The sequence below is a fragment of the Malaya genurostris genome, chromosome 2, assembly GCF_030247185.1.
Source record: "Malaya genurostris strain Urasoe2022 chromosome 2, Malgen_1.1, whole genome shotgun sequence".
NCBI classification, from domain to species: Eukaryota; Metazoa; Arthropoda; class Insecta; order Diptera; family Culicidae; genus Malaya; species Malaya genurostris.
The window spans coordinates 100,855,330-100,881,940 of record NC_080571.1 but is presented as its reverse complement, the minus strand read 5'-3'; the positions used below and the strand labels follow the sequence as shown (position 1 = coordinate 100,881,940).

The window sequence follows — 26,611 nt, the reverse complement described above, 5'->3', positions numbered from 1 at the left end:
AATATGAGTTAAAATTAAATTATTAAGATTTAAATTGGGTGTTGTTCAGCCACAAGTGGTGACTTTTCAGCCCTATTATATATATATATATATATATATATATATATATATATATATATATATATATATATATATATATATATATATATATGTATATATATTTAAATAAAGAGATGGCTTTTTGGTCAATTGGTTTCTCGTCAAAACATTTATTTTTCGTTAAAGGCCAACGTTTCGAAGGTTATACCTTCATCTTCAGGGCAACTGTAATGTTATGTATTATTTAGTCACAAAAATTTTTTCCACAAAATACAATAATTTTACAAAATGTACTCACAACGACTACAAATATTTTTCGTCAAGTGTGGTGTAACATTTATAATAGTTGATTGAAAAAAGGCTACTCTACACTAAAACACAAAAACGAGACATACGAATTCAATTTGTTTAGAAATTTTGATTCGAATTATTTGTTTTGCCAAGAACTTACACAAGCACTTCCCACGCACATCGACTTCGATTGAGCACTGAAATATTGCAAGCAGCGAATATGGAAGACAGTAGAGCAAAAATTAGAGTGAAACATATGAGAAATGATAGATAGCGAAATCGGAGGCGAGATTGACAGTTAATGTGTGAGAGAGAGCAACAGACCGGAGTATACAGTATGTATTCAAATTATGCGTGTCGGTTCTGAAGTTAATGGTTGAACTGTCAGTAAAAATATGGCACATTTCTAATATTTGTAACGCATTAGTTCTGTTTTCTTGATCGAGAATTCTGGTTTTGTTCAGATCAAAACTGTGTTCATTGTCGATCATATGAACCATCAATGCGGTTTTTTTGAACTCATCTATATTGCTCTCTGTCTTTTCGGAATCCGACAATTTGAATTTTTTATATCGTTGTATTAATGAACGATTTCCAGACAACCGTTGTTTCAGTTGCTGTGTAGTCAGACCAATGTAAGAACTATCGCAATCAATGCAGGGAATGCGATAGATCACATTGCGTCTGATAAGTTTCGGTGTCGGATCCTTCAATTTGGAGAAAAGAGATGCGTTAGTTTTCAAACATTTAAAACCTAAACGCACATTTCTCTGGTTTCGTTTTATAATTTTTGCAAGCGCCGGGGTGAGGGAATCAACGTGATCTATCGCATTCCCTGCATTGATTGCGATAGTTCTTACATTTCCTTTGATTTCATGCATTGAACTCGTCCAGGGTCATCGGTCGTTCGTAACCGGGCTTTCTTTCGATACTTTGATTGTTGTCTAATAGTCAAGATGTTCTATCCGATATACGGTGTCCACAAAGTACCGCACGATGTTTGTTTTCAACGCGACGGGATGCCGTTCTATGAAAGCGCACACTTCTGAACGGCGTTGTTTCAATGTTTTAGCTATCACGGCTAGAGTTCGACTGATAGGGCTGTCAAATTTTGTCTGCTAACTCATGGGTTACTATGATTGATGCGGGATGTTTAGTTTCGTAGCGATGAAAAATCGGCAATTTTTTTCAACTTTTTCAAATGTAAATGTTATGATGATTGGTCCATAGAATGGTGTCGACTAAGTGCTATCATCTTCTGCGTCAGTAGCAGAATGAGAGAATGCGAATGGGTTTGTATGTAATTATTTATTTGAAACGAAAAAAATAGGAATCATTAAAATAGATCAAGTATTTCGGGTTCACGTCCTATTGCTGAAGAGTATTTGAACCCCTTTAATATGATTACAAATCCAATTATTTTAGTACACTTTTTTTGAAAACAACTGTCTTATTCATAGATTAGCATTTCTCATATCATCCTAAAATAATTCGACGTATAAAGCAAAATAGGTTCAATAAGTAAGAGCAACTGTTTGGGTGTAATTGGCTGGTTTCGAAGACTGAATATTTACACTAGAGTATTTGTAAGATAGGAAAATCTAAATCGTATATACAAAATGAAAAAACAAACTAAATACGCGTCGTTTGCTTATTATTTGCAAGGAATTGCAAGTCTTTATGTAATATTCGAATCCATTTGATGCAAACATTGCATTGAGGCGGGGCTGGTCGATGGAACGGAACGGTGATCGGAGTTTGGTTGAGTTGACACCTCCCTGAGTTCCTGACTAAAGTTACTTGCGTGTATAAACAAACATCTTTTTTCTGTGAACCGCTACCAGGCAGTGTGACTTTAGATAGGTAAAACAAATACACACATCATTATTTCTACTGTCCACCAAGTGAAAGACTATATAATTTTTTGTCATTCAGGGTTTTGGAAGTGATCCTACATGAATAAAATCAAATGTTAAATCAAGATCTAATTGACCAAATTTGAATTTCTGCTACATTGAGTTAGAGAATGAATGGCAGTGGAGACACAATAAATTTTCATATAACATAACCCAGCGAAGGGATTGATAAATATTTATGAGCGGAATCAGATATCAAGGGCGAGACTATATATAAGCATAAGACATAGACTAAAATAGAATATTTGATAAAACCGATTAGCTACACAAATAATTATGGGTTTATTTAACTATCCAAAAAACAGCTAGCCGCAAGATCTATACATTGCTACGCCTACAGGTAACTTTTTAAATCATTTGCATGTGAGAAAAAATAAAGATTAAACAGTATACTCACGACTCAGAACGTTATAAATATTAATATATTTTCCATGTTACAAAGGAAAATCTTATATATATAAAGTCCTCCTGTTTGATTTTATTTTTGTTTGGTAACAAAATTGAAATTTTTAGAGTTATATAGTTCGCAGAAACGAACCGAGAGTAGTCATAATTGTTGCCACAGATTACTCCAATAAAATTATAATCATTGTAAACCTGATCATGTTTGTTTTTAGTCTGAAATGCTTATTCGTTTTTAATCTAATGTCTTTCAAAACCTTTGCTAAATATTCGAAAAATCATTTCCCCACCGTTAAGACTATCTGGCTGATTGGTATGACAACTTTTTTTTTTATTTATAACAATTTTTATTCAGGCCAATTTGCGTATAGCTTTACGTTGCCGATTTACCCATGTTTTTGTTACACAATATAATTTTTTTATTGTTGGATCTCGTTGTCACCCTTCTTCTAGGGGGAGAGGAGCTTCCATTACCTTCTAGCGAAGATTGGAGGTCATTTTGTCCGTTGCTTATATCATCCATTGCTACATCGTTGGAATTGTGAGTGGTTTCCGTTTCCTTGTTTTCATTGTTGATCGCAGTCTTGGGTTCATTTGCAGTTGCTGTAGATGCGCTTTGTACATTGATTGCAGTTGAAAGTTGGTTAGATGGTGAAGGTGCTTTTGAAACAGGAGCACTGCATTCACTAGTCTCCGTTGTTGGGTGGTTGTCCTTGTTTTTGTTTGTTTTGTTTGTTTTCGCAGTTTCAGTGCAAGGTTTGCCGTAGTGTGCAGGTTGTTCACAAAACTGACATGTAACCAATTGATTTTCATACGTAATCAACGTTTTACACGGATGTATCCCGTCTTGACCACAAATGATGTAAGATGGAATTGCTTTACGTAGTTGCATACGTACCACTCGCACGCCATTCCGGATACCCGGGAAAAAATTCCGCCATACTTCCTTTTCGATGGAAAGAACTTAACCGTACTGCGACATACATTCCCGAACATACCCCTCGCTGATCTGCGGGGGAAGGTCATGCACGCGTACTTCTATGGCATTGTCCACCATGTACACAGGGATTTTATATTTAATATTGTCATGATCAATACTGTGCACCCCGTTATTAACCGAAGCAAATGCAATTGCATCTTTTTCACGTTTAAACATAATGTACACACAGTTCGACGCCTTGTTGAATTGAATCTCACTTACATCATTAACGTTTAGATGCATTCGTTCCTTAAGCAAGATTTCAATTTCGGATGCTGCAGGTCTAACTTTGCAGCGCTTGAAATCAATACAAATTGAATTTGGCCTTGTAGGCCAAGTTTCAGGCTTTGTTAAATCGTATTTGCCCATTTCGTACACTCTATTGTTCACTGCTCTGTATTGTCTTTATTTCTGTCGTCGCGACCGTAAGAAATTTTCGACTGTGTCGCTTGCGATGCGAGCACGAACTGGTATGACAACTTGAAGAATATATATAATTTGTTACACTGGCGGTTCTTTGTGTTGGATGGCCAAGCCGGTGCTAGTGTCTACTGCCCTGAAATGAAACCAGAGCAATCTTGTCTGTAAATCTGCAGATTGCGTACATAGTGCTGCAGACATTTTTACTTGTGCAGACTTTTGCAGACTTTTGAAAATCGAGTTTTTCGCTGACTTCCGTCAAAATGTACAGACTTTTGAATTTTGATTACTTGCGATAATAAACAATTTTTGAACTGACACCGAAGTGCTCAGTTTATAAAACTCGTTATACATACACCAGATCATACTGATATTACTGGAAATTCTTTGGATTGACCTATTAACTAGAAATGAGCTAACCAGTGACCAGTTTTATTGGTCTCGGAACTGACTTATCATTGTCTGTTAGCTAGATTCATCATTTTTATCAAATACGAATCCTTACATAACACATGGGCTGAAAAGTCCCGGGCCTAACAAGAAAAACACGAGGTTTTTGGTTCAAAATTAACTTTATTCATCAACGTAATCTCCATCAAGAGCAACGCAATTATTCCAGCGCCGCTCTATCATTTCAATTCCACTTTTGCCGAACGATTTATGAAATTTAATTTCATAGAGATCCAACTTCTAGGTCCAAATTACAGAAAAATCTTCTCCACTTTGTGAAAAACTGTTTCAATTCCAAAATTTTGTTAGTTGACTTTTATACTAACTTGTCTCCACCGGTTTTCGGTTCTGGGAGTAGCGGCCAAAATTCCAGTACATAACGTTTACTGCCATGCAATTTCTGTCACACATGTCTAAGAACTTTTAAATGAACATTAATAGAGTACAACAAACCACTAAACTTGTGATGATATATTTTGAGAGGTGGTCCGAGATACCTTCTTATTCTGATTAGTGTAGAATGGGAAACATCTTCTAAATGTGTAGGTCATACTAGTGGATGACCATACAACCATCAATGCACGCTAATACTTTCCATCCATCCCCCTCTAGGTACGTGTCTGGTCAAAACCTTTCCAACCGATTGTAGTGCTTTCGGACTCGTTTTGGACGAGGTTCACTAGTTGCTGTCCACTTTGATGACGATCGTTTTGATTTCGGAGTGAAGTGATCAATCCATGTTTCATCCAGTGTCACTTATCGATGCATAAATTCCGGTTTGTTACGTTTAAATATGGCCAAACGCTGCTCAGAATAATCAACACGTTCTCGTTTTTGGTCAACAGTGAGCAAACGCGGCACTCACTTTAAGTAGAGCTTTCTTATTGTCAAATGCTCATGCAATATAAAGCCAATATCTTTACGATGTTAGTTAGCTAACGCATTTTCACTTTTCGAAAATTCAAAACGATTTTGTGGATTTTTTATGTTTTCTGGGGTTAACGCCTCATTCGGACGTCCACTGCATCGTCGGTGTCTCTACGACCACGGTTGAGGTCAGTAAACCACCGTTTTATTGTTGTTTCCGATGGAGCGGAGTCTTCAGAACACTTTTCAAGCCATCGCTTCGCTTGAACCGTAATTTCTTCCCATTACGAATCTGTGTAAAATTAAAACACGAAATTGTTTTTGATCCATTGTTCTGAAAATAACACAACTAGCGTCACTTTTAGCACAATAACTCACAAACTAATGGATAGAATATCATGAAATTTTTTGAGTTGTTTTGAAATCTAAAATCAACTCAGAAATCTAATTGAGTTGTGATATAAAGACTGTCCCAGAAAGTATGGACGCACTTTGATTTCGCTGTAAATAATTCACAAGTGTTAGATATTCAAATTTTATTCGATATACTGATAATATTAGACTGCAACAACAGAATATTATTCTCAACATTTGCTACATAGCCATTGTAGACTATCTGGCGCACCTTCTTGCGAACGTTCCTCATTAAATTCCGTACAGACTTCTTGACGACAAGTTTTGACACTTTTTCCCAATCTTTTTCAAACTGTTGAATGGTTTCGGCAGCCGAGACATGATTCCTAAGATGTGCCTTCGTTAATGCCCAAAATTCCTCAATTGATCGAAGTTGTGGGCAATTTGGTGGATTCATGTCTTTTGGGACGAAAGTGACATTTTTGGTAGTATACCATTCTACCGTTGATTTCGAGTAGTGGCAAGAAGCAAGATCTCGCCAGAAGACAACAGGATCCTTGTGGTTTCGAATCATGGGTAGAAGTCGTTCCATGATGTATATTTCACTGTTCATTGAAGCAGTGGTGATGAAGGGTTTCTTACCGCAGCTACAAATTGCTTACCAGATCATAGCTTACTTACCAAATTTTTCGACTTCAATCGATGTCTCGGACTGGTTTAACACTTGCCCTTCTTGCACGATATAATATTGTGGTTCCGGCAAGGATTTGTAATCGAATTCCACGACGTTGTTCTGTTGAAAGTCCACGCATTTCGAAACATACTAAGGAAAACGAATAAACAACTGCACAAGTGATTAGAGAAGAGTGTTAGCAACAGGAGGCAACCAGAAAAATTGACAGATTCTGAACCATTGCAAAATGGCAGCGGTTTTTGGTTGCGTCCATACTTTCTGGGACAGTCTTTAATTACCTATATTCCTACACATAGTTCCTTCTTTCACTTCGTCTAATTCAGAAAATGATAAGAAGAAGCATCAATACGAAAATTTTCGAATAACAGAATAAGACAGAAAGTACTAACAGAATAATCGAAGGGTTCTACATGTGCTAAGAGGATTTAGATATCAAAATTACTGGTGTTTGATTCACTTCAATTTAAAGAAACGAGGTAAGTCAAGGAAGTGCATTCCGATGCGGAATTTGACCTTCTGTTTCAAAAGACTTCGTAACCGACTCGTAAGTGTACAGGACTATTGCATGACCTGTGCTATTATCGTACGGACTCCAAGAATGGTGTGTTGTGTGTTAGAATCGGCTCAGCTATCTCTGAGAAATTTATAAACCTAAATAAATCATTCTCTTTTTTATCAGATTGTCCATAGGTTTATGGATTTCTTTCAAATTTCAGACTGAAATAAAACCAAATATTTTAGTTCCTTTTAAACAAGAAAGTCTTTAATAGCAAATACGTACAAAATATAAAACAAAACTGGTACAACAAAAACTGACTGCTCTAGATAGTTTGTTTTTTTTTCTCGATGAGTTACAGAATCTCAATTCTCAGTATGATATGTTTTAGGTTTTTTTCCCCTTTCGGACACAATGATGACTGGATGCATGCAAATAAAGATCAAGCTGTAGAACTGGGCACACTACACAAAAACATAACAAAATATTTATGCATTATTATCTATACAGCGCTATCCGAGACCAAATGTACGGATGCCCCCGAAATGATGTGGACCAAGGGTCCTGAAATCTACTGTGTGGTCAACCCCGTGTTCGTGAGGTGACCACCGCTTTCCAAACAATCGAAAAGAATATCAATCAATTTTTGAGCAAAATTTGGTTTGGGGTCACGAACAGTTCGAACTGCCTTCGGTAATCGGGCTCGAACCATTCTAGGTTGAATGGAAGATGAGAATATTGATTCTAACTGCGCGGTATTTTGAGCGTCCTATTGTAATTTAAGTAATTTGGTTTAGGAATGGAAATGGAACTGGTGAAACGTTTAGACATGAAGGGATTATTTGGGATTGCTGGGTTATTACTTTTTTTTTTTTGGAATGCATGTTTTTTGGGAAGGGATTATGGGCGATGTTCGGTGGATGGTCAGATTGACGGCTGCTTCGTCTAATCGATGGTCAGCTGTCTGAAGGTTCCGTCCATACCGAACAGCTCATCGGCGGTCTTGGGGGCGCCCGGTCTGAGTGATTCGTTGGCCTTGCTGGGTTCCTGTTCCTTGAACCAGGCGGTGTATTCGGCCAACTTGCCGCGCCATTGCTCGTTCAGGTCCTTGATCGCTCCGGCATCGCCGCCGTACTCGGTCGGCAGCATCGACTTCGGTACAAACTTGTACAGATCTTCCATGCTGCTGTGGATGTGGATACGCTCACGGATCTTCTCCTTCAGGAAGGGTTTGACAAAGTTGACAATGGTATCGACGATCGGCGAAACATTGACTACGTGCACTTCCTTCAGTTTAACTGGATAGGCCTCCTGAACACAGATGAGGAACTTCTTGACCAGTGTGGGAGTGAATTTGGCGAAGTGCGTTGGGGTGGCCACGCTGGCATCCAGGATGTAAACATCGCCGGCAACACCGACCGATTCCTCGGCAAGCCGAATATCACCGATCATCAGCGTTAGCTTCATCGATTCGATGACGTTCGGGGTGGTGATGTCCTTGTCGGTACCGCGGAGCATCACCACACGGCAACCGGCTGGGGTCAGTCCTGGTAGCGGTGGCATGTGACTACAGGAAGAAATGAAACTGGTTAGTATTGCTATCAGCCGGAATCTCACACAAATCAGCACACTTACACTACGTTCAGAATCTCGGCCATCTCCGGACGGTTCACGTCACGGTCGGTGAAGAACTCCGGCACGGCATTACGCATGGTGTAGTACATGTCCAGCTTCTGCTTGACGCGTTCGATGCTGAACTTGCAACCCCGCAGGAAGGTACGCAGACGTGCATCGTCCATATCCTTTGGCAGATGCGGCTGCTTGCCGAGCCATTCACGGATGATTCCGATGTCGCGCTCAATGTCGGCAGGATTCGCTGGCTCGCGCAGCTCCTCCTTGATCTTGGCGCTCAGTTCTCCGGATGGTTGGACGAGAGTCATCTGCAAATGTGAATCGGAAATTAGTTGTTAGGAAATAATGCACTATATTTTTCAAAACCTACTGTAATAACACTAAATAAAACAGAAGGAATCTACTAAGCGCACCTCAATTTAAAACCACAACCAAAGGTGAGCGGTCTTTCGTGATGCCAGGTGGCACGGGTAGGCTAGATATAGTATAAAAGCGAATTGCTTGCTGACTGTAACGAAACACTCTAAGATTGGCTTGCATTTCAGTGCAGAGCTTGTTTCAATGAAACATTTCGCAACCAAATTCGTTTTGCAGCAGCAGGTATCGCCGTGAGCTGTGAGATTATTTCGTCAGTTCAGACCATGGACGTTGTTGAGTCACTTGTGTTCAACAGTTGATTGAAGCCGCTAGTTGTAACAGTTCTTCGACTTCGAAAGAAAACATAAAACAAGCGGAGATCATCACAGTAACCATCGGAGCGGGCGACGGCGACGTCAAGGCCGATGGAAAGTCAAGTGTTGGCTAAATTTGTGTACTTTTTGTAAACAAGTTTGCTTTTTCTCATGCTGTTCGAGCCCCTTACCTTGACTACAGTTTGAAGAGGGACATAATGCTATTCCGTTAAGGGTGGTGGGATGGAAAATTGTTGCTTTGGCATGATTTCTTTGTTCGTGCCGATGCAGGAACCGTGATTGAAGCGTGAAAAACGTCCAACAAAAGGGTCCAATAAGGGTTTGATTTTTCTATTCATGATTAATCAGATATGATTTCGATGGTGGGAAGGAAAAGTGACGTAATTCGATAGGCTCGAAAAAAAGGGTGACACCTGACACTGTCATACTGACAAATTAATAATTTGTATCGCAAAATAACCAGGATATAAAAAACTTGTTCCGATGTGCGTTTCCAAAAAAAGAATCGTCTGCCAACGACTCTGGTAGGTGTAGCGAAATGCTAATTCAAAAACTCTGCCTATTAGTTCATGACCATCAAACCGGTTCCAACGAATCTGTCTACCAGCAAGAGTAATCCGCTGGTGGTTCGCGTTCATTCACTGATCTTATGCATTGTTGACTTTCCACAACACCAACCAGCCTGCGAACGGTGCGATGTGTCATTGGCATTGAATGATCTCGAGTGGGATATCGAAAAAAAAAAATGTATGATTGCGAACGGTTTTGTCAAGGCCAGAGGCGGTGTCGCAATCGTAGACGAAGGCTAACAGAAAACTTAATTTCACTCAAGAAACCAACTGTTGCCGGAGAGGAGTTCGTTTTTGGTCGGTAATTATTCCCTTAATTTCACAGGTTTTGTTTATGGTACTTATTCATGTAGACAATGAAAGCTTCACGTCGTGTTGTCCTCGGATGATTTATGTTGCTTTGTAGAAACCGGTTACCGCCGAAGTGGATGTTATTTTTTCGAGACTTAAGCTCTGGTGGTTTAACATTGGTAGGATCACAATGATTTTCATGGGTTATCATGAGGGTTAGTTCGTTTATTTCACGGGAAACTATAAAGAACATCATTTTGTTACTCAATGGCTTACAGCAAAATAAAAGCAGTAATCGTTGATTGCTGCCAAATCGTAGTGGGCAACGCACGTTAATAGGAATAGCCCACTTGGATCAAACTACTATGAACTCTACTAAATAGTACTCAAGTTGCTACAAAAATAAAGTTATACAATTCGCTTATGAACTACACTCAGATTAAAAATATAAGAAATTTCATAATATTACTTGGCGGTTTCTAGCCACAAGAATATCGTGTGTGAAGGTCGTTATATGAAATTTTGAAAGTTGGAACTTAAATGGAAAACCTTATGGAATTATTTGAATATTTCACAAAATTATCATGCAAAACATAAAATGTCTCATAGCAAAAAAATATTAAATATACCGGTGAAGGAAACCCACATATGAGACAATTAATAAGTACACAGATCGAAAAAGTCTTGTGATTTTACGTCTTATAAGATGCACATAAATGGAGCGTCGTGTTTCACACAAATTTCATATTCAAGAGCATGTGAAATTGTGTGATTTGCAAATTACGTTAGCAACAGCGCGACTTGAACCGAGATACATTAAATCATAAAGTACGTCAGTGAATTAACTGAGCCACAGAAGCACATATCTGCATGATGAATAATTGATACATAGAAATCCATACAGCGGCAATTGCAAATAGCAATCGGATCCTGTAAAATTATGTACTAATGGAATATTCCATCATTTGACACGGTAAGTGCACAGAAAAAAGTAATTAAATTTACACGACATGTACTTCCATGATACTTTCAAATAGACATCAATTGAATAAAAAGTTTGATTGAAAACCATCATCGATAAAAAATTACATTAGAATATCTTGATTTTTCAATGAATTGTACAACAAATTTTAATTAACGCTTAGTTTTCTTTTAAAGTATATTGAAAAGTATAGATCTGAGAGTAAATTTATATTAAATTTCGTGCTCCAAATATGTGCATGAAAATAGATGTAAATATTTTCATCTGTGTAGTTATAAATTGTATAGTTTGCAGAATTATGTCACCAGTAAAATTCAAAAATCAAATGAATTTTCTGTGTATTATTTATTATTAATGTTACTTTATTTCATCCCGGTTTTTTAACCATTAATGGTCATTCACCAAGAGAAAATTTAATAAGAACGTGATTAGTAAAATGACTGAATTTTACAAGAATCATTTCAACATGTGTCAAACATACCCGCCTTTCAAACAGATGTGTAAATTTACATGTTTTAATATTTTAAAATACGTCAGAATGCATTAAATAAGGCCATCTCATTGACAGAGTCGCCAAATTATTAGTAGAGTCAAGAAATTATTTGACCGATTGCTCGAATTTTGATATACGAAAATCAAATATCAAATACAAAATATTTACTCTATGAAGCTATACCATAGAAAAGAGTAGTTCGAAAATTGTTATTGAAATTATAGCGAACAGAGACAGCAGATCTCACTCTAATAAAAGGTTTTTATGCATGAGATGACCTGGAGCTGGAGCTAAGATGACTACCGGAGCCGTTACCCTATGTGTTAGATTTACTGTAAAAATGAGTCATTTTGACTGTCGTCTCAGAAGACTTAAAATTACGCGATTTATTCTAGCTTAAAAATTACATTAATCTCGTTTCAAATAAAAATAAACAATTTTTAATTTTAGTCAGTCAAAGATTCACTGAAAATATAAATTCATATCAATTTTTCTAAGCGAGTGTGTACACACCTGTAAAAAGTCGTGTAAATGTACGTCTTTTTATATGCATATAAAAGGAGCATCGTAATCCGCTTAAATTTACAATTCAAAGCATGTTCAAAGATAAGTAACATCATTAACATCACAGTTAATTTAGCTGAACTTTACATCGATATAGACACAAAAAATATTTTTACATGTAAATGGATGTAATATTGTGTTATCATAGAAGAAATTATGGACGGCTTAATAAACGAGCAAAGATGTTTTTCAAAGAATAGTCACACTAAAAACTATTCGTATGGATGTTTTTTTTTTAATGTTTGTTCCGAATGTAATGTAACTTCGGATTTGTAGTTTGGCACGCTATCTGAGTAGTTGTTACAATTAGTTACATTAATTGTTTTTCTGTGAATAGAAAAAAAAAAACTTACGCAGAAAAAATCATGAATTTTACAGGATACAAACGATACAATTCATAACTACTTAACTTTTCAAAAAACGCATTATTCCACTCGAACAGAATTTTACAGGTTCCGAGTGTAATTTACACTCTGCTACCAAATAAAATACCGTATATGTTAGATCTATATGTATCAATTATTCATTAAGGAGCAAGACTCCTTGCAAGCGTAAGAGTGATGTCAACAATGTGTGCGTAAAAACAAATTCCGGCGCTTCTTTTCCTGATTTTAATCAATAAATCTTCCATATGGTTGAAAAATAAACCAATCGGATCATTCTGCTTAAAATTACAATTCAAGAAAAGCGAAAATCTTAGTCTTAAACTCTTCCGCTTTCCTTAAAACTGCTCGAGAAAAAATATTTCAGTTTCAGCTTACTTCCACTGACACATTTGATTAGCAACAAACACATTCCTATATGGATTTCCTCTTGCAGAAATTATTGCGATATAAAGATTTACGTACCTTCTCTAAGTAAACCCGCAAAATAGGAACCTTTAATTTAACACGCGAAAGGCAATGGATATGGAATGTTGTCGTAAAACTATTTATTTTTCCGGCAAACTGCTTTTGTAACAGAAAATATTTAGTTGTGTTTGTTTTGTGTAGCGCAATCTAATACAAATCCATTGAAGCAGTGTTGCTAACTTTTTTATTAGGGATTTGAAATCTACATTCATAAAATGTAAGCAATTTTCCATCAAACGTTGGTGAAAAATTTATCAAAACTGATATTTCATCCAAAAAGTCTGGCTTAACGTTCGTTTGAGAATAAATTATTGTTAAAAAAGATTCCTTGAAACTCAATCGTGCAAGCCACTTTGATAAACTGGTTGCACTGCATATGTGAATACATAGATCTATGACATACGTACCAAATAAAATGTACGTAATACACAAATTACCAGCACAAGTTAACTTGGTTTACTCTTGATCCTTAAGCAGATATTGGCTTCTCTGGTGCAGTTCATTAACTGACGTACATTGTGATGAATGTTTCACGGCTCAAATCGCGCTGCTGCTATCGATCCTATGGTTATTATTTCATTCGATTTCAAGCTATGTAATTTTCAAATCACACAATTGTACATGTTCTTGAATATAAATTTGTGTGAAAGACGACGCTCCATTTATGTGTATCTTACAAGATGTAAAATTACAAGATTTTTTCGAGCTGTGTATGAACAGCGAAACGGTCCAGCGAAAACTAGATGTTGCGGTAAAACTGTTGAGTTCTGAACAGTTCTTTAAAGTGAATTGTTCCGTTTGTTTCTACTGAATGGAAAATGACTAACTGCTGACTAAAGCTGATCCACATATGACTCAATTCATAAAAATGTTATTCGTAAAAAGATTGAATTTGACAAGATTGATTTAAATTTGTCTCAAACGTACCCCGCCTTTCAAGCAGACGCGTAAACTAAGGAGTTTAAATACTTTAAAGTATGTCACAATGTAGTAAATATGTGCTGGCTCTACTGTCAAAATAAGTCATTTTTGACGTTCGTATATGTCGGTCTCAGAAGACGTGTAATTATATTATTTTCTCTAGGCGTGTATTTTGCTTATGCAAACCGTTTTTTCATATTTGCAGTCGATGGTCAATTTTAGTGAATTTCATACTTATTCAGACCAAAACTTCATAAATTTTTCTTCAAACTTATTATTGACTTACTTTAAGAATGTAAGGTAAAATGCTAGAATAACATCGTAGGCATAAAATTAACTTATTTTGTTGATTGGCTCTACACACATGGATTGTCTACCCAAATCTCGGCAAAACTGCCGAGAGATTGAAAAACGAGTGTTCGGCAATCAGCTCCGCATACCTCAAAACAATTGCTATTCTCGGTACGACTGGCTCTCATTCGAATTTACAGTTGTAAGCGATAATTTGCATTTACCGTGATATTCGGTTTCATGTGGATAGTTAATTACCGACATTTTCGTCGTTTGTGGAAAAAGAAATGATCAAAATTATGGGTATTTGTGCACTCTTAAAACCAATTCTCGAGTTCGGTATAGTAAAATGTCGAGACATATGAGGGAACACGCAATTTTTCTGATTGCTTGGTATTAAAATTACGTTTTCCGAAGGTTTATTGGTTTTCGGCACAGTGCAACTTTTTGCTGAGATTTGGTAAAATCTTGGACTCAACTCATCAGTGATTAAAAACTATTTCGAAATCAGTATAAGCAAAGCTACTGGTATTTGGTACATTTCTTTCGAAAATACTGCTCTTTCTAACATAATTCAGTTTTGAACTAAATCCAAATCTCTACTTCAATCACTCGTCAAATTTTGGTTCTCTGCAAGCTGTTTACCGAGATTCCGGTAAATTGATATCTTCGATATGAATACATCTATGCAATATTCATTATTTAATCGATTTTTCTGTCGATTGACAGAGGTATCAACGTAAAACCATATTGATTTATCCGCTTGAAACGGTGCGCAAAAACATTTAAACCCTTTAACATGAACTAGACACAGGAATACATTAAAATTTATGCAGGGGCCCGGGCGCCTCCCGAAATCAAAAACAGATATATAATTATTTAGAATGGCATCTAAGGCATGTGTTGCAGAAATAACAAGACAGTAAATGTAAAGAAATGTAATACAATAACAGATCCAGTGTAAAACTTTAAAGTGTCTGTTAAAAACACTCGTAAAAGGCCATCGAGAATTAGGTACATAAGCAGTCTTCAGTAACATTATTTTTTCACCTTGGGCCCCTCCCAAAAGGAAATCCTGGGTACGGGCCTGCACGTTGCTGCTAAGTTTCGATTATTCTGGAAGAGGATATTTTACCCAATCCGCTATCTAGTTCGTATATGGCGCCATCCGACTTTCGATTATACTTTCACTTCAGCTGAGATTATCGAAAAGTAGATCGATTTCGTCGATTTTAATCAAAAGTCGAAGTTTTTATTTCAATCGGCATTCATGAATTGCCAGAAAATAGAGAAATAGTAGTGGCGGACCTAGAATATTAGTAATTGACTTAGAATATTACGTAATTCAAATTTGAAACCATGCAGACCTGAGCAGATATGGGCTTCTGTGGTTCAGTCGATTAACTGACGTGCTTTGTGATCTGATGGTTCTTGGTTCAAGTCGCGCTGTTGCTATCGATCTTTCATTTTTTATTTCATTCGATTTCAAACCAAGTAACTTTCAAATCCCTCAATTTTACACGTTTTTGATTAGAAATTTGTGTGAAAGACGACGCAAATCTTATAGGATGAAAAATCAAAAGATTTTTTCGAAGAGTGATGTTTTCTTTTTTTGAATGTATTTGCTTATTGAAAGCAAATGTAAGTGACCAGAGTTCCATGTTCAGTCAACAACACATGAGGGACAAAGGATTCAACATAGTGTTTCGTTTTTCTCGTTTTCGTTTCCCTGCCAATTTTTATTAGAGTTTTGAGCGAAGATCTTATATTGTGTGGTATCTTTATTCAAGTTGAGCTTTGAGAATCGATTATGACAAATCCAAAGGTGATTTGGAGTGTAGCTACATACGTAAATTTATCGTACTTCAAGCACTAGTTTCGGACAAGTTTAACAGATTTCCGACTTGTTCAAGAAAAACAGCATAACCAACAGGCAATATTTCAGTTTGGTCTTCTCACCAGGAAGTTACATTTAACTTAGTTCCCAAAGCACTTCCGTTGCCAATCTTTTCCATCCAGATAAACACTAAAACCACCACAGTTCAATTGTTGGAGCAGTGCACCAAACACAAATCACCCAAAGTAAGACAAAAAGATTTCACCCGGAATGCAAAAACGGTTCTGGCACACACACCAACATATCCGTTGGACTCAGCCCTAAATATGTAGATGTTTCCAATCCGACTGACCGGTTCTGGTCGGTCGGGTCAGTAAGACGCCACATTTCGGTCGAGATCCTCCAGATCCGAGCACGGGGCTTCTGGTGCGGCAGGGAACGTATGAACGTTTATGTTTTTCCAAGTTACTCCATTCAAACATGAAGATTTACGATTCATCCCACCCTAGATTATCCGACCGGTTGTCGGCGAGGACATGAAGCAAAGAAAGCAACATCCGACGGAGATCACGCTGGGGTTGCATCGTTGATGTGGCAGCAAATAATCGCTTTCGTTATCTGACATGACATGTTTCGGGCGAGGATTTGGATGTTTTTCTTTCTATATGATTATACATGCCAGTAATTTGTGGGTGACAATCGGATCACTAGATTGAAACACTCAAAATCAACTTGCATTGTGAATGAACAGATTTTTAATCTTCTTTAATACATATTATGTCTGAATATTAGGTATACATTTGTTTCATATCCGGTAAACGAAAATGAGAAACCCTTTAATATCAATGTAGGAGTGAGGCTTCAGTTTACACCTAAAAATGGCGTAATCTTGAATGTAATAAATTTTCGTAATTCTGGGTGCACAGAATGTTCCGTTCTTTCACTCGTCGAACCATTCACGAACATTCAATGGTATTAGTTCTGCATGAATGCGAGAACAAATACCCAGTCCAACCGTAATTCGAACGGTAATTCGTTGAACACAGAGCTGTGAATGCTTCATGCATGTGCGCTGATTACCTCTCGGTTAATTAACCATCGACACCTTCATTCATAGGTGCAATCAGCAGCAGCACCCTGTTGTTATTAATGGAAGTCAGTTCCGATCAACGCGATCGAGATTAGCTGCAATCATTGAGCTGGAATCGTCGCCGCACAACGGTCAGGAGGGAGTTTTGCGTAATATCCAACAAACAACATCACCGCCGAGTGCGGATTCATTGTCTAATGATAGTACTTTACGTTGAGAAGCCGGAATAGGAATACCGGTTACGTCTATTTTAAAGTGAAATTTGCTCTACGTTCGAGCATGGAATGGAAAAGTACAGGTTTTTTTTTTATATTTTTTGTAGGAAGTTGTAACGTCGACAATGACTAAAGTTCATTAGCTTATGATTAACCTGTAAAACACTTAACGTTCATCACATTTAAGTGATAATAGTGACGAAGAATATAAGATAATAGGTGTTACATAAACCCAGAAAACATTTGGGTCACCAGTTCAGTAACGAGATCCATAGAAAATTATTTTGTTATTTAAAATTCAAATAAGTTCCCAGTAAGGAGGCAACGATCGGTCATAAACGATTGAAAAACCGGGAAAGGTTTTGTTAAGTTTTTCAGTTTTCTTGATGATTCAAAACTGTGAGTTATGATAACACCAGCAGATCATGGAGCAATTTATAACTAGTTCAAGACCAGATATTGGGTTGCCTTTTGACGATGTTCCTGGTGAATAGTACAAGGATTTCAGTAGGTTTCTTGCAGGTTAACTAAATAATAGGAGCTGTCAATTAGTCTAATTTCTAGACTCTTATCGCTATCGCTCAAATCGAAAGATGAAAGATAACGACCATAAAGACGATTTACGTAATTGGTGATTTTAATGGCAACTAAGCAGGCGTTGCGATCGATAATGTAGAATATTATTATTCGTATTTGTTTTGAATTCACCTGTCTTTTGCAAGGCTACCAGCAACTCTCTCCTTTTCAGGCAATCCTAAAGAATGCATTCCTAGTTAAAAAGTCTTTCTCAAGACTATACTACTAAATCGCTATTTTCGAAGGCTCTCTGGAATCGGATCTTTCTCATCTTTCTCTTTTCTGATGCTAAAGATAATAGAAAACGAAAGGACTCTCCTTTCGTTAATCCAAAGGCTTCTAATAACATATACGATACTTTTTCCAAAATCGGAGTGTAGTGGCAAGGAACAACATGTAGTTCAGGAAAAACAACAACAATCTCTATTGAATGTGATCATTGTCGAAAAATGTAACGTATTTTAAATGGAAGAATACAATTTCGGTTGAATATCGATACTACTTGACTAGACATGAAGAGGAACTGAGAGGACAACGGAGGTATTTTGGTCACAACATAGTTTGGCTCAGCGCTCATATTTCTGGTTGTAATCAAAATGAAGTACATAATATCACCTTATATATTAAAGAATGCCAAAATCTTTTAAATTTTGAGACACAATGCACTTCATTTAAATTACCAGAGTAGTCAAAATACCCCTGTTTTTTTTTTCTTTTAAAGAATGTTCAAAAAACCGAAGTCATTTTTGACATCCACTCATCAAGACGATTGACGTGCTTGGATGTACGTATTCAAACATTAATCAATTTAATTATGACAGCATTTGTCAAGGCTAATAACCATACAGTGCCTGTTTTACTAGTGAACAAAACGTGTTGTAAGCCCACTGCACTCAATCAGTGTAAATAGCCCGTATTTCTATGTGCCGGTTTTGCACGATATGCTTTGTGCGATCATTCGTTCAATTTAATCAATTGATTTTCGCCTGCCTTAGTTTGACACTGAATTTCACCGTAATGCTCGTTCATACCAAACAGTTTAGAAAACCTCAATTTTGAGTAATTTGTGGTTATCTCATATCGTTGCAAATTTTATCATAAATTACTGAACATATTACCGATGCTAGGAGTGTATCTAAAAGAAGCTATCCACATACATTTGTGTTGTACGCAGGTTTTTGTGATGATTTTTTATGCTCAGATCACAGCATGCTGTGCGTTTGTCTGTCAGCTTTTGTTTGTTTACTTGTTTGTGAGGTTGAAATTCTGCGTTTTGAAAATGTCGCGTATTGGAAAGGAAGTGAAAATTAAGGTTCTGGACACATGGCTAAGTGAGAAGGGTATTACTAAGCGAAAATTGGCGAAGCGGTTTGGAATTCATCATGCCAGTGGTAAAAACATAATTAATAAGTTTGGGGAACATTATTCTTAGGATGAGCTACCAGGAAGAGGCAGAAAACCCGGTTCTTCCAACCCGAAACTGGACCAGATGGTGGGTTTCTCTAATCATGAAGAATAATTGTCAATGTCAATACGTGATTTGGCCAAAAAACAGGAACGAGTGTCGGAATGATCCAGCGTATTAAGAGGCGAAATCACCTAAAGACCTACAAGAAGAAGAAAATCTCGAAACAAAGTGTAGAACAGAAGAAGCGAACAGCAACAATGGCCCGGAAATTGTATTCGCGTCTTTTGCAGTATCCGGATGCATGCGTTTTGATGGACGATGAGAATTATGTAAAGGAGGACTCAAAAACCCTTCCAGGTCCACAATACTTCACTGTCGTCGTTGGGGAGGATGTGAGCGATGCGGACAGGTCGATTCAAGTGGAGAAATTCGGACGAAAGGTACTGGTATGGCAAGCAATATGCTCCTGTGGTTTGAAGTCAACCATTTTTTACACTACCGGAACTATAAATGCAGAAATTTATCGATCTGAGTATTTCCAGAAGGGATTGCTGCCTTTATATAAGAAGCATAGTACACCTCCACTGTTTTGGTCGGATTTAGCTTCGGCACATTATGCCAAAACCACTTTTAATTGACTTGCGGAAAAGGGTATAAATTTCGTTGAGAAAAATATCAATCCACCAAATTGCCCTCAGCTTTGACCCATCGAACGTTACTGGGCAATCGTGAAGAGGGTCTTCAAGAAGACTGGTAAGGCAGCTGGGAACATGCAGGAGTTCAAATAAATTTGGACTCAAGCGTTTAAAAAATGCGATGCAACACTTGTACGGAGCTTGATGACGAGCGTTCGATCGAAAGTTCCAGAAATTCGTGAAGGAATAACTTAAATTTCATCCGGTTTTCATTATGCTCAAGTTTAACTTCGTACAGTAAAGGATCAATTTTTAGTTTGAATAAAATATCGTTTTTTATCATAATTTGAAAGAAAAAATTATGAATAGCTTATATTCGATACACTCCTTAAAACAAGAGATATTCATGATTAAGTTCTAAGTGAATTTTGAAAGGGTGAAGTAAAACATATTCACGTCAAAATATTGCTTGTAAAAATCGGACACGAATTTTGCAATCCGAAAATCGTCTAAAAACTTTTTTTTTTGCTAGAACCGGACATAAAAAAGCTTGAACTCAAAAACCGGACTAAAACGGCCGGTTCTTTCGGAACAAATTCGGTTCTTGTATTCAAAGATTCCTCTGCGGACGATGCAAGATTTGTTATGTTTGCTTCCCACAGCGACAGTCATCCAATAAATCTTTTGGTTTATCCTCCGGAATTTATCTTCTAGACATAGAAAAATCATTCGGCAGTGTTTGTCACAAAGAAGTTTTCTCGTCAAATCTCTCGGACTTTGGTTCGAAATTCATTTGAAAACTTCACCGAATGCGGCAAAAATACATTTATTTATGTTTCCGCATCAGTCCAGAGTTTGCATTTTTTAAGCAGCAATAATCCTGTCATCAAATTTGGAATTGGCATGGTCTGATATGCATATTAAAATGTACGTAATGTAATCAAGGCATCCCTTTCTACCCAATACCGGTTAAGCAGCAGTGTAAAAAGTGAAAACGCTATTTGTCTTTACGCAAAATCATCCTAGTAGGCATCGTAGTCTCACAACCGCCGATTCTAACAAATTTCGTATGGATTGAAGATCAAAGCGAAAAGTTTATCGTTTGCTACAGTGATCAGATCGGATCGCACTTCACATCGACAACTCAGTGCGAAAGCATTAAAACGCGCATTTTTTGTTTCATTTTCTGTAGAGTACACGAAAAGCGCGAGCATCTTGTAGCAAATTAACACGTAAAAGCCAACAGACCGCGAAGCCTGGCCCGGTATGAATCGAAATGGGTCTCGCGGTCTGTGTGCCAGTGGAGCGGGAAAGTGCACCGGAACGCGGAGCTGGCAGAGCAGTAAATGTACTCTCTGCTTCTGCTGATGATCACGTTTTTTTCGCGTTCATGCGCGCAACGTCGGCGGTGCTATCGTAAAAGCTTTTCTATTTGGTTACCTCCCCATCGTCTTCCTAGCCACCGGTGCCGCTGCCGTCTCCCCGTCCATCGTACCACAACGCCGCTGGAAACCGTATTTATGAGCTCCCAAAGCAATCATGGTCTAATTATCCTGCAACGGTGTCCGCCCGCTTCGGACCACTCAAAAGTACGTACGGCGGTAGCAAAAGCAGAAGCGTCTTCTTCGATGCACTTTTCCGTAGTTGAAGCCTTATAATGATGGTGATTACTTGGAAATCATTACTCCATTGCACGGACGGCGAAGGAAAGCGCTATGAAAACCCTTTTATGTCCACGCTCCGTACTTTTGATGGGGAATATGCGGCAGTGATTCAGTTTCGTCTCAATAAGGTTTGGTTTTTCTGCACTTTGAACAAAAACTGTAGGACGGAGCAGAGCTGATAATTAGATGCATAGGGTGATTAGGACGAACTATAGCGTGAATGTTGGTTTATATTTCAAGCATTGACCTATGATCCGGTCATTTCCTGTGCCAGGCTCTCACTATATTGATCTCGGGGTGGAATGTTGTGTGAAGATGAAACAAGTGGGATTTAATTGATGCTTCACCACGCTACTCAAGATGATCACGATATATTTACTAATACTATGTTGGAGAAAATAATTGACTACCGAAAGGAGATAATTATCTCAGTGTTGTAAACAAGTGTTTATGAAAAAGCTGAAGTTTTTAGTTTGAAATTGATTCCTTCACTGTTGAGCAGAAAACGCTCAGATCTTAGTTCCAGTTAACCAGTTAACTAAGATCAACGGTGCGATTGACTTGTCCGGTGGTTCCACAGACCGATAAATCGTAACCGATCCGATGATTTACTTGTTCCTTATTTTGAAAAAAGGAAACATAAATGGTAACATCTTACTCAAGATGTTGCTTCGTAACTTAATGGCTCCAGGAAAGAAAAATAAGTAAGTCGTTACATTTTATTAGTACCAAATGAAATATATGCAATCCTCTCAGATCTTGGCGTTCTTCAATTGTATTACTCTGGATGAAGCACAACTCAGGAGGCAATTAGATTGAACGGAACACCGCACACGTTCTGACTTTGCACGGCCGATGCGTGGTTCAAAATGGTCTTATATCGCTTGGAAGTTTTCAAGCCAAATGACAAGAAGTTAGATCTAGTTTGGAAACGGTCAGACTTTTTTTTTATTGAATACTATAATTGCTTTTGTCTGGGTCCCGGCTCATTGCTCCATTCCAGGCAATGAAAAAGCCGATAGTTTAGCCAAACGTGGTGCTATTGAGGGAGAAATTTATGAGAGACCGATTGCTTTCAACGAATTCTATAGCGCGACTCGCCAAAGAACACTTGCCAGCTGGCAATCTTCTTGGGATAAAGATGATCTGGGTCGGTGGATGCACTCAATTATTCCTAAAATATCGACAAAAGCATGGTTCAGGGGACTGGATGTGAGGAGGAATTTTATTCGTATGATGTCCAGACTCATGTCCAATCACTACACGTTAGACGCACATCTCCTTCGAATTGGGCTCTCTGAGACTAATCATTGTGCTTGTGGAGAAGGTTATCGGGATATTGATCATGTCGTTTGGACATGCGTGGAGTATCGTGATGTCAGATCTCAACTAATAAATTCTTTGCGTACCCAAGGTAGACTATCCAATGTCCCAGTTCGAGACATTCTTGCTTGTCGTGACCTTCCATACATGAAACTTCTTTATCTCTTCATAAAGATCATTGGAGTTTCAATTTAATAAAGGACCCTTTTAAGACTTAGTTCTGATTCCAGCTGCGACCATTAGTTCAACCAATAGCTAAATTAGAATAGAAATTATGTAATGATACAAACAAACTCGAAATACTTTATGAAATTATCAACAAAATATCTGAAAATAACAGCTTATTTTATAATTAATAGAAGTTAATCGTTTGGTTCAAATAATATTTCCGAGTAGATTTCATCAATAATGGCGAATTACCTAAGATGATATTTACGTAATAAGAGGAATATGTTTTAATAAATTTAAATCGTTGTGACTATTTTAGAATTATATTAGGATAAGAATTTTATGTAAAAGTGATGCTACGGCGAAGAAAAACTTGTGTAAACTGCCTTAAGAAATAAACGTATTTATGAAAAAAAAAATTGCTTTTGAAGATACCACTTGTTTTAAGATGAGCGATGGAACGTTGCTCTGGAGCGAAATGTTTGTATTCAGTGTTGAAATATTTCTGCTTCCATTCTTTTTTACTATTCAACGTGTTTAAAGTCTGCGGGAACAGGTTCGATTTTAGCAACTTTAATTCAGATTCTCAACAAAAGTAGTTTGCATTTTGTACGAACTAACGATAGCACAGTAGTCTACACACTAAAATTCAATTCCGTTGTTCGGTAATTTTTTTTATGAAAACTTTCGGTAATCAATAGAAATTACCGATATTTCGGTACATGAACGTTTTACAACATTTTACAAAAATTATGCAAATTTTTACCGGACGATCAGTTTTCATTACAGAATTCTGTAAATAGATGTACATTTCATACGGTAAATCTGAATAGTCGCCGAGTACGGTAAAACCCATACCGTCCGTATGGTAGAATAATCTTCCCATAACCGAACTTCTGTAAATACTGATTGTAGTGAAAACTAACTGTAAAACAGTTGATAAAATATTCAGGAAGTGTCTTTTTATTAATTAAATGAAAAAAATCTTGTAGAGTTCATCGAATGGATTGAGGGGCAGGTGTTAAAGTTTTTAAAACATTAGAACCACAAAAATCTTTTTGTTTACTTATAGGCAGAAAATAATTTTGTATCATTTGTCCACTTACTGCCTACACAAATCGATCGAGGGTAATTTCTGGTGGACTCGACGGATTGTGCAGTGTTTTGGAAGGTGCTCATAATTTTTTAGGGTTTTTGGGTTTGTACAGAAAAGCACGCTTAACGGTTCAAATTGAACTGTTAGGCGGAGATGGCAGTTCAAGTTAAACTGCTTTAAGCACTGATGAGCCGAAGGCGAAACGTGAAGAAAGTGGAAGAAGTGTTAGGTAAATATCCCTACCGGGCGAAAGTTTCGTTCACAGTGACAATTCTTATAATTTCTTCTTCAAACTCGCCAATATAAGTCAACCAAAATCGTCCTCCAATTCGTCATATTTTAGATGAATTGGTGATTACCAAGCTTCTTCGGAAGTCGCTTAGTTTGCTTTCATTTTCATTGCCGCATTGCTAACTATTGTTGTTTGCCGAATCCTTCCCGTTCCGATTTATGATAGAAACTTTCGAGCGTTGATTTCCTGGTTGAATTCATACCGAAGTCTTAGCATCCTTTTTCGGCAGAGTGGCGCTAGTGTCGATGTTCTAAAGCTTGTAGCAACATAAACTTGTTAGTGACGAGAAGTTGGATAAACTCCTGAATTATGTCTGTTTGCAATCCGGAATGCTATGTTACATAATGATGTCTTATAACAAGCAAAAATAATTCGAAAACTTGTAATCCTTCTACTTTTCGTTAGTTAATACTATTACGAAGCGGTATAAACGTCAAGGCGAAGGTACGAGGTCGTTCCAGTTCCAACTTGACATTTGCAGTTAACGATGTGATGTTTTTTTTGCGCCTGATCCCGATACGAAAAAGTTTCTTAACGAAAGAGATAAGTGCATCTTGCATTCCGAACCAGTTATGAAGGATTGAAGCACATGTTTTTATTCGCATTCAACTGCTTGAAACACAGATAAAGAGATTCCGAACTATTTTCAAAATTCGCAATCCCACCAATAGGTTGATAATGTTCCTTTTCTGAGATCGTTCGTAAACGGTTTCATCAGAATTATCTAACTTCTACAGGAAAAAAAAACCTTTCACCTCTGAGTACGGTTTCCCAGGAGAATGTTTCACACACTCTCACTTTCTGTTTTTCCAGCAAGCAATCTTCAAACACCCACCGGCAAACCGTCTAGCATTAAGCGAAACGGGAATATAAAATATTCATAAGCCGCTTTTCCACAGAAGAGTCTTTTCATTTGGCTCATTTTTTCGCCCAACCCAGGGCCCAGTGTCTCCCACCGGGGGGTGCAGGGAACCTGCATCATTTATCCGTCACGATCCATTTGGGTAAATGTTTGAATTGTGGTACTTTAGGATGTGGTAACACTGCTCTGATGAAGCAACGTGACCTCGCTGACCTCAAGGTCGGCACCGTATGGCACCCTTACTATTCGCGTATTTTCTGTCGACAGTGACAAAAACGAGACTAGCTAATTTATGTGCTAAGCAGCATTAAATGAAATGGCTTGTCTGTCACATAAGCACTCGATTATGATTTGCGTAAGTCAGTTTTTTCTTTAACTTGCACCGTTTCAGTGTGCACATCGAACAAGCCAAGTCATTCTAGCCGGGCTTGATGGCTACGGATTTGTGTTGTTTTTTACGACGGCGGAGAATGAATTAATGGTATAATGCAAACAAATGGTTTAAGGCGCTGTTGAACAACGAAGTTTTAACAAAAGTTGTAGCTTTTTTGTAATTAGCCTTTTCTCTCGAGAACTCGACACCTTAGAACAAATTTTGCTACAAGTTTTTTTGTCTTTACGCCGATCTATCCTGATTTCATTTAATTGAATGGAAAATAGTTCCACAAATCACATTTCGAAAATAAGCTAATCCTCTGATTTACTCACATCATATTTGAAGGGTTTACAAGGAATGGAACTTAAACCAGGTGGGTAATGTTAGAGACATAACTGGTTTAACGAGAATACGAATAAGACTGACACGCTTTCTTTCGATGTTAAACAATACTGAGTGCAATTTCCTCAGAGTCAAAGCTTTTGCTAAAAAGTATGGACAACAGATTCTATCGCTGTTGTCTGGTGAACTTAAAGCTATAAAGTGGCCGAGTCGCAGATCTGTGCGCGTCAAATTAATACTGAAACTAGTTGAATTAATCCGAAAGATTGGCTCAAGTGATACGCTCCTTGTCCCCCTGCTCACTAGGAGATTTGTGCATCTGAGCAATGGAAGAGATCTCTCAAAATGTTCACGCCATCGCACGTTTATATTCAAAATGGTGAGCAAAACAAGATCAAAGATAGAACCAACAGAATGTTTTGTTCGAGATTCGCCTATTCCAATGGAATCAAATATCAAATAATTCTTCGGGATCAATTTTGAGTTCTTAAAAGCACTAAACTATTGATTTTTTTTTCATGTGTAGCTTAAAG

At 37.5% G+C, this 26,611-nt stretch overlaps 1 protein-coding gene across 2 annotated transcripts in view; it reads right to left on the bottom strand.

Annotated features, from left to right (window-relative positions):
• Positions 1-7,147: 7,147 nt before the first annotated feature.
• The window catches only part of LOC131427625 (alpha-tocopherol transfer protein-like), a 33,613-nt gene continuing 14,149 nt past the window's right edge, over positions 7,148-26,611 (bottom strand). For both annotated transcript variants that reach the window (XM_058590994.1, XM_058590995.1), the window contains 2 exons: positions 8,544-8,848; positions 7,148-8,475 (listed from right to left, as the gene is read on the bottom strand). In XM_058590994.1, coding sequence (XP_058446977.1) covers positions 7,854-8,475; positions 8,544-8,848 — 927 coding nt within the window. In that variant the 3' untranslated portion in view covers positions 7,148-7,853. The remainder of the gene's footprint in view (positions 8,476-8,543; positions 8,849-26,611) is intronic.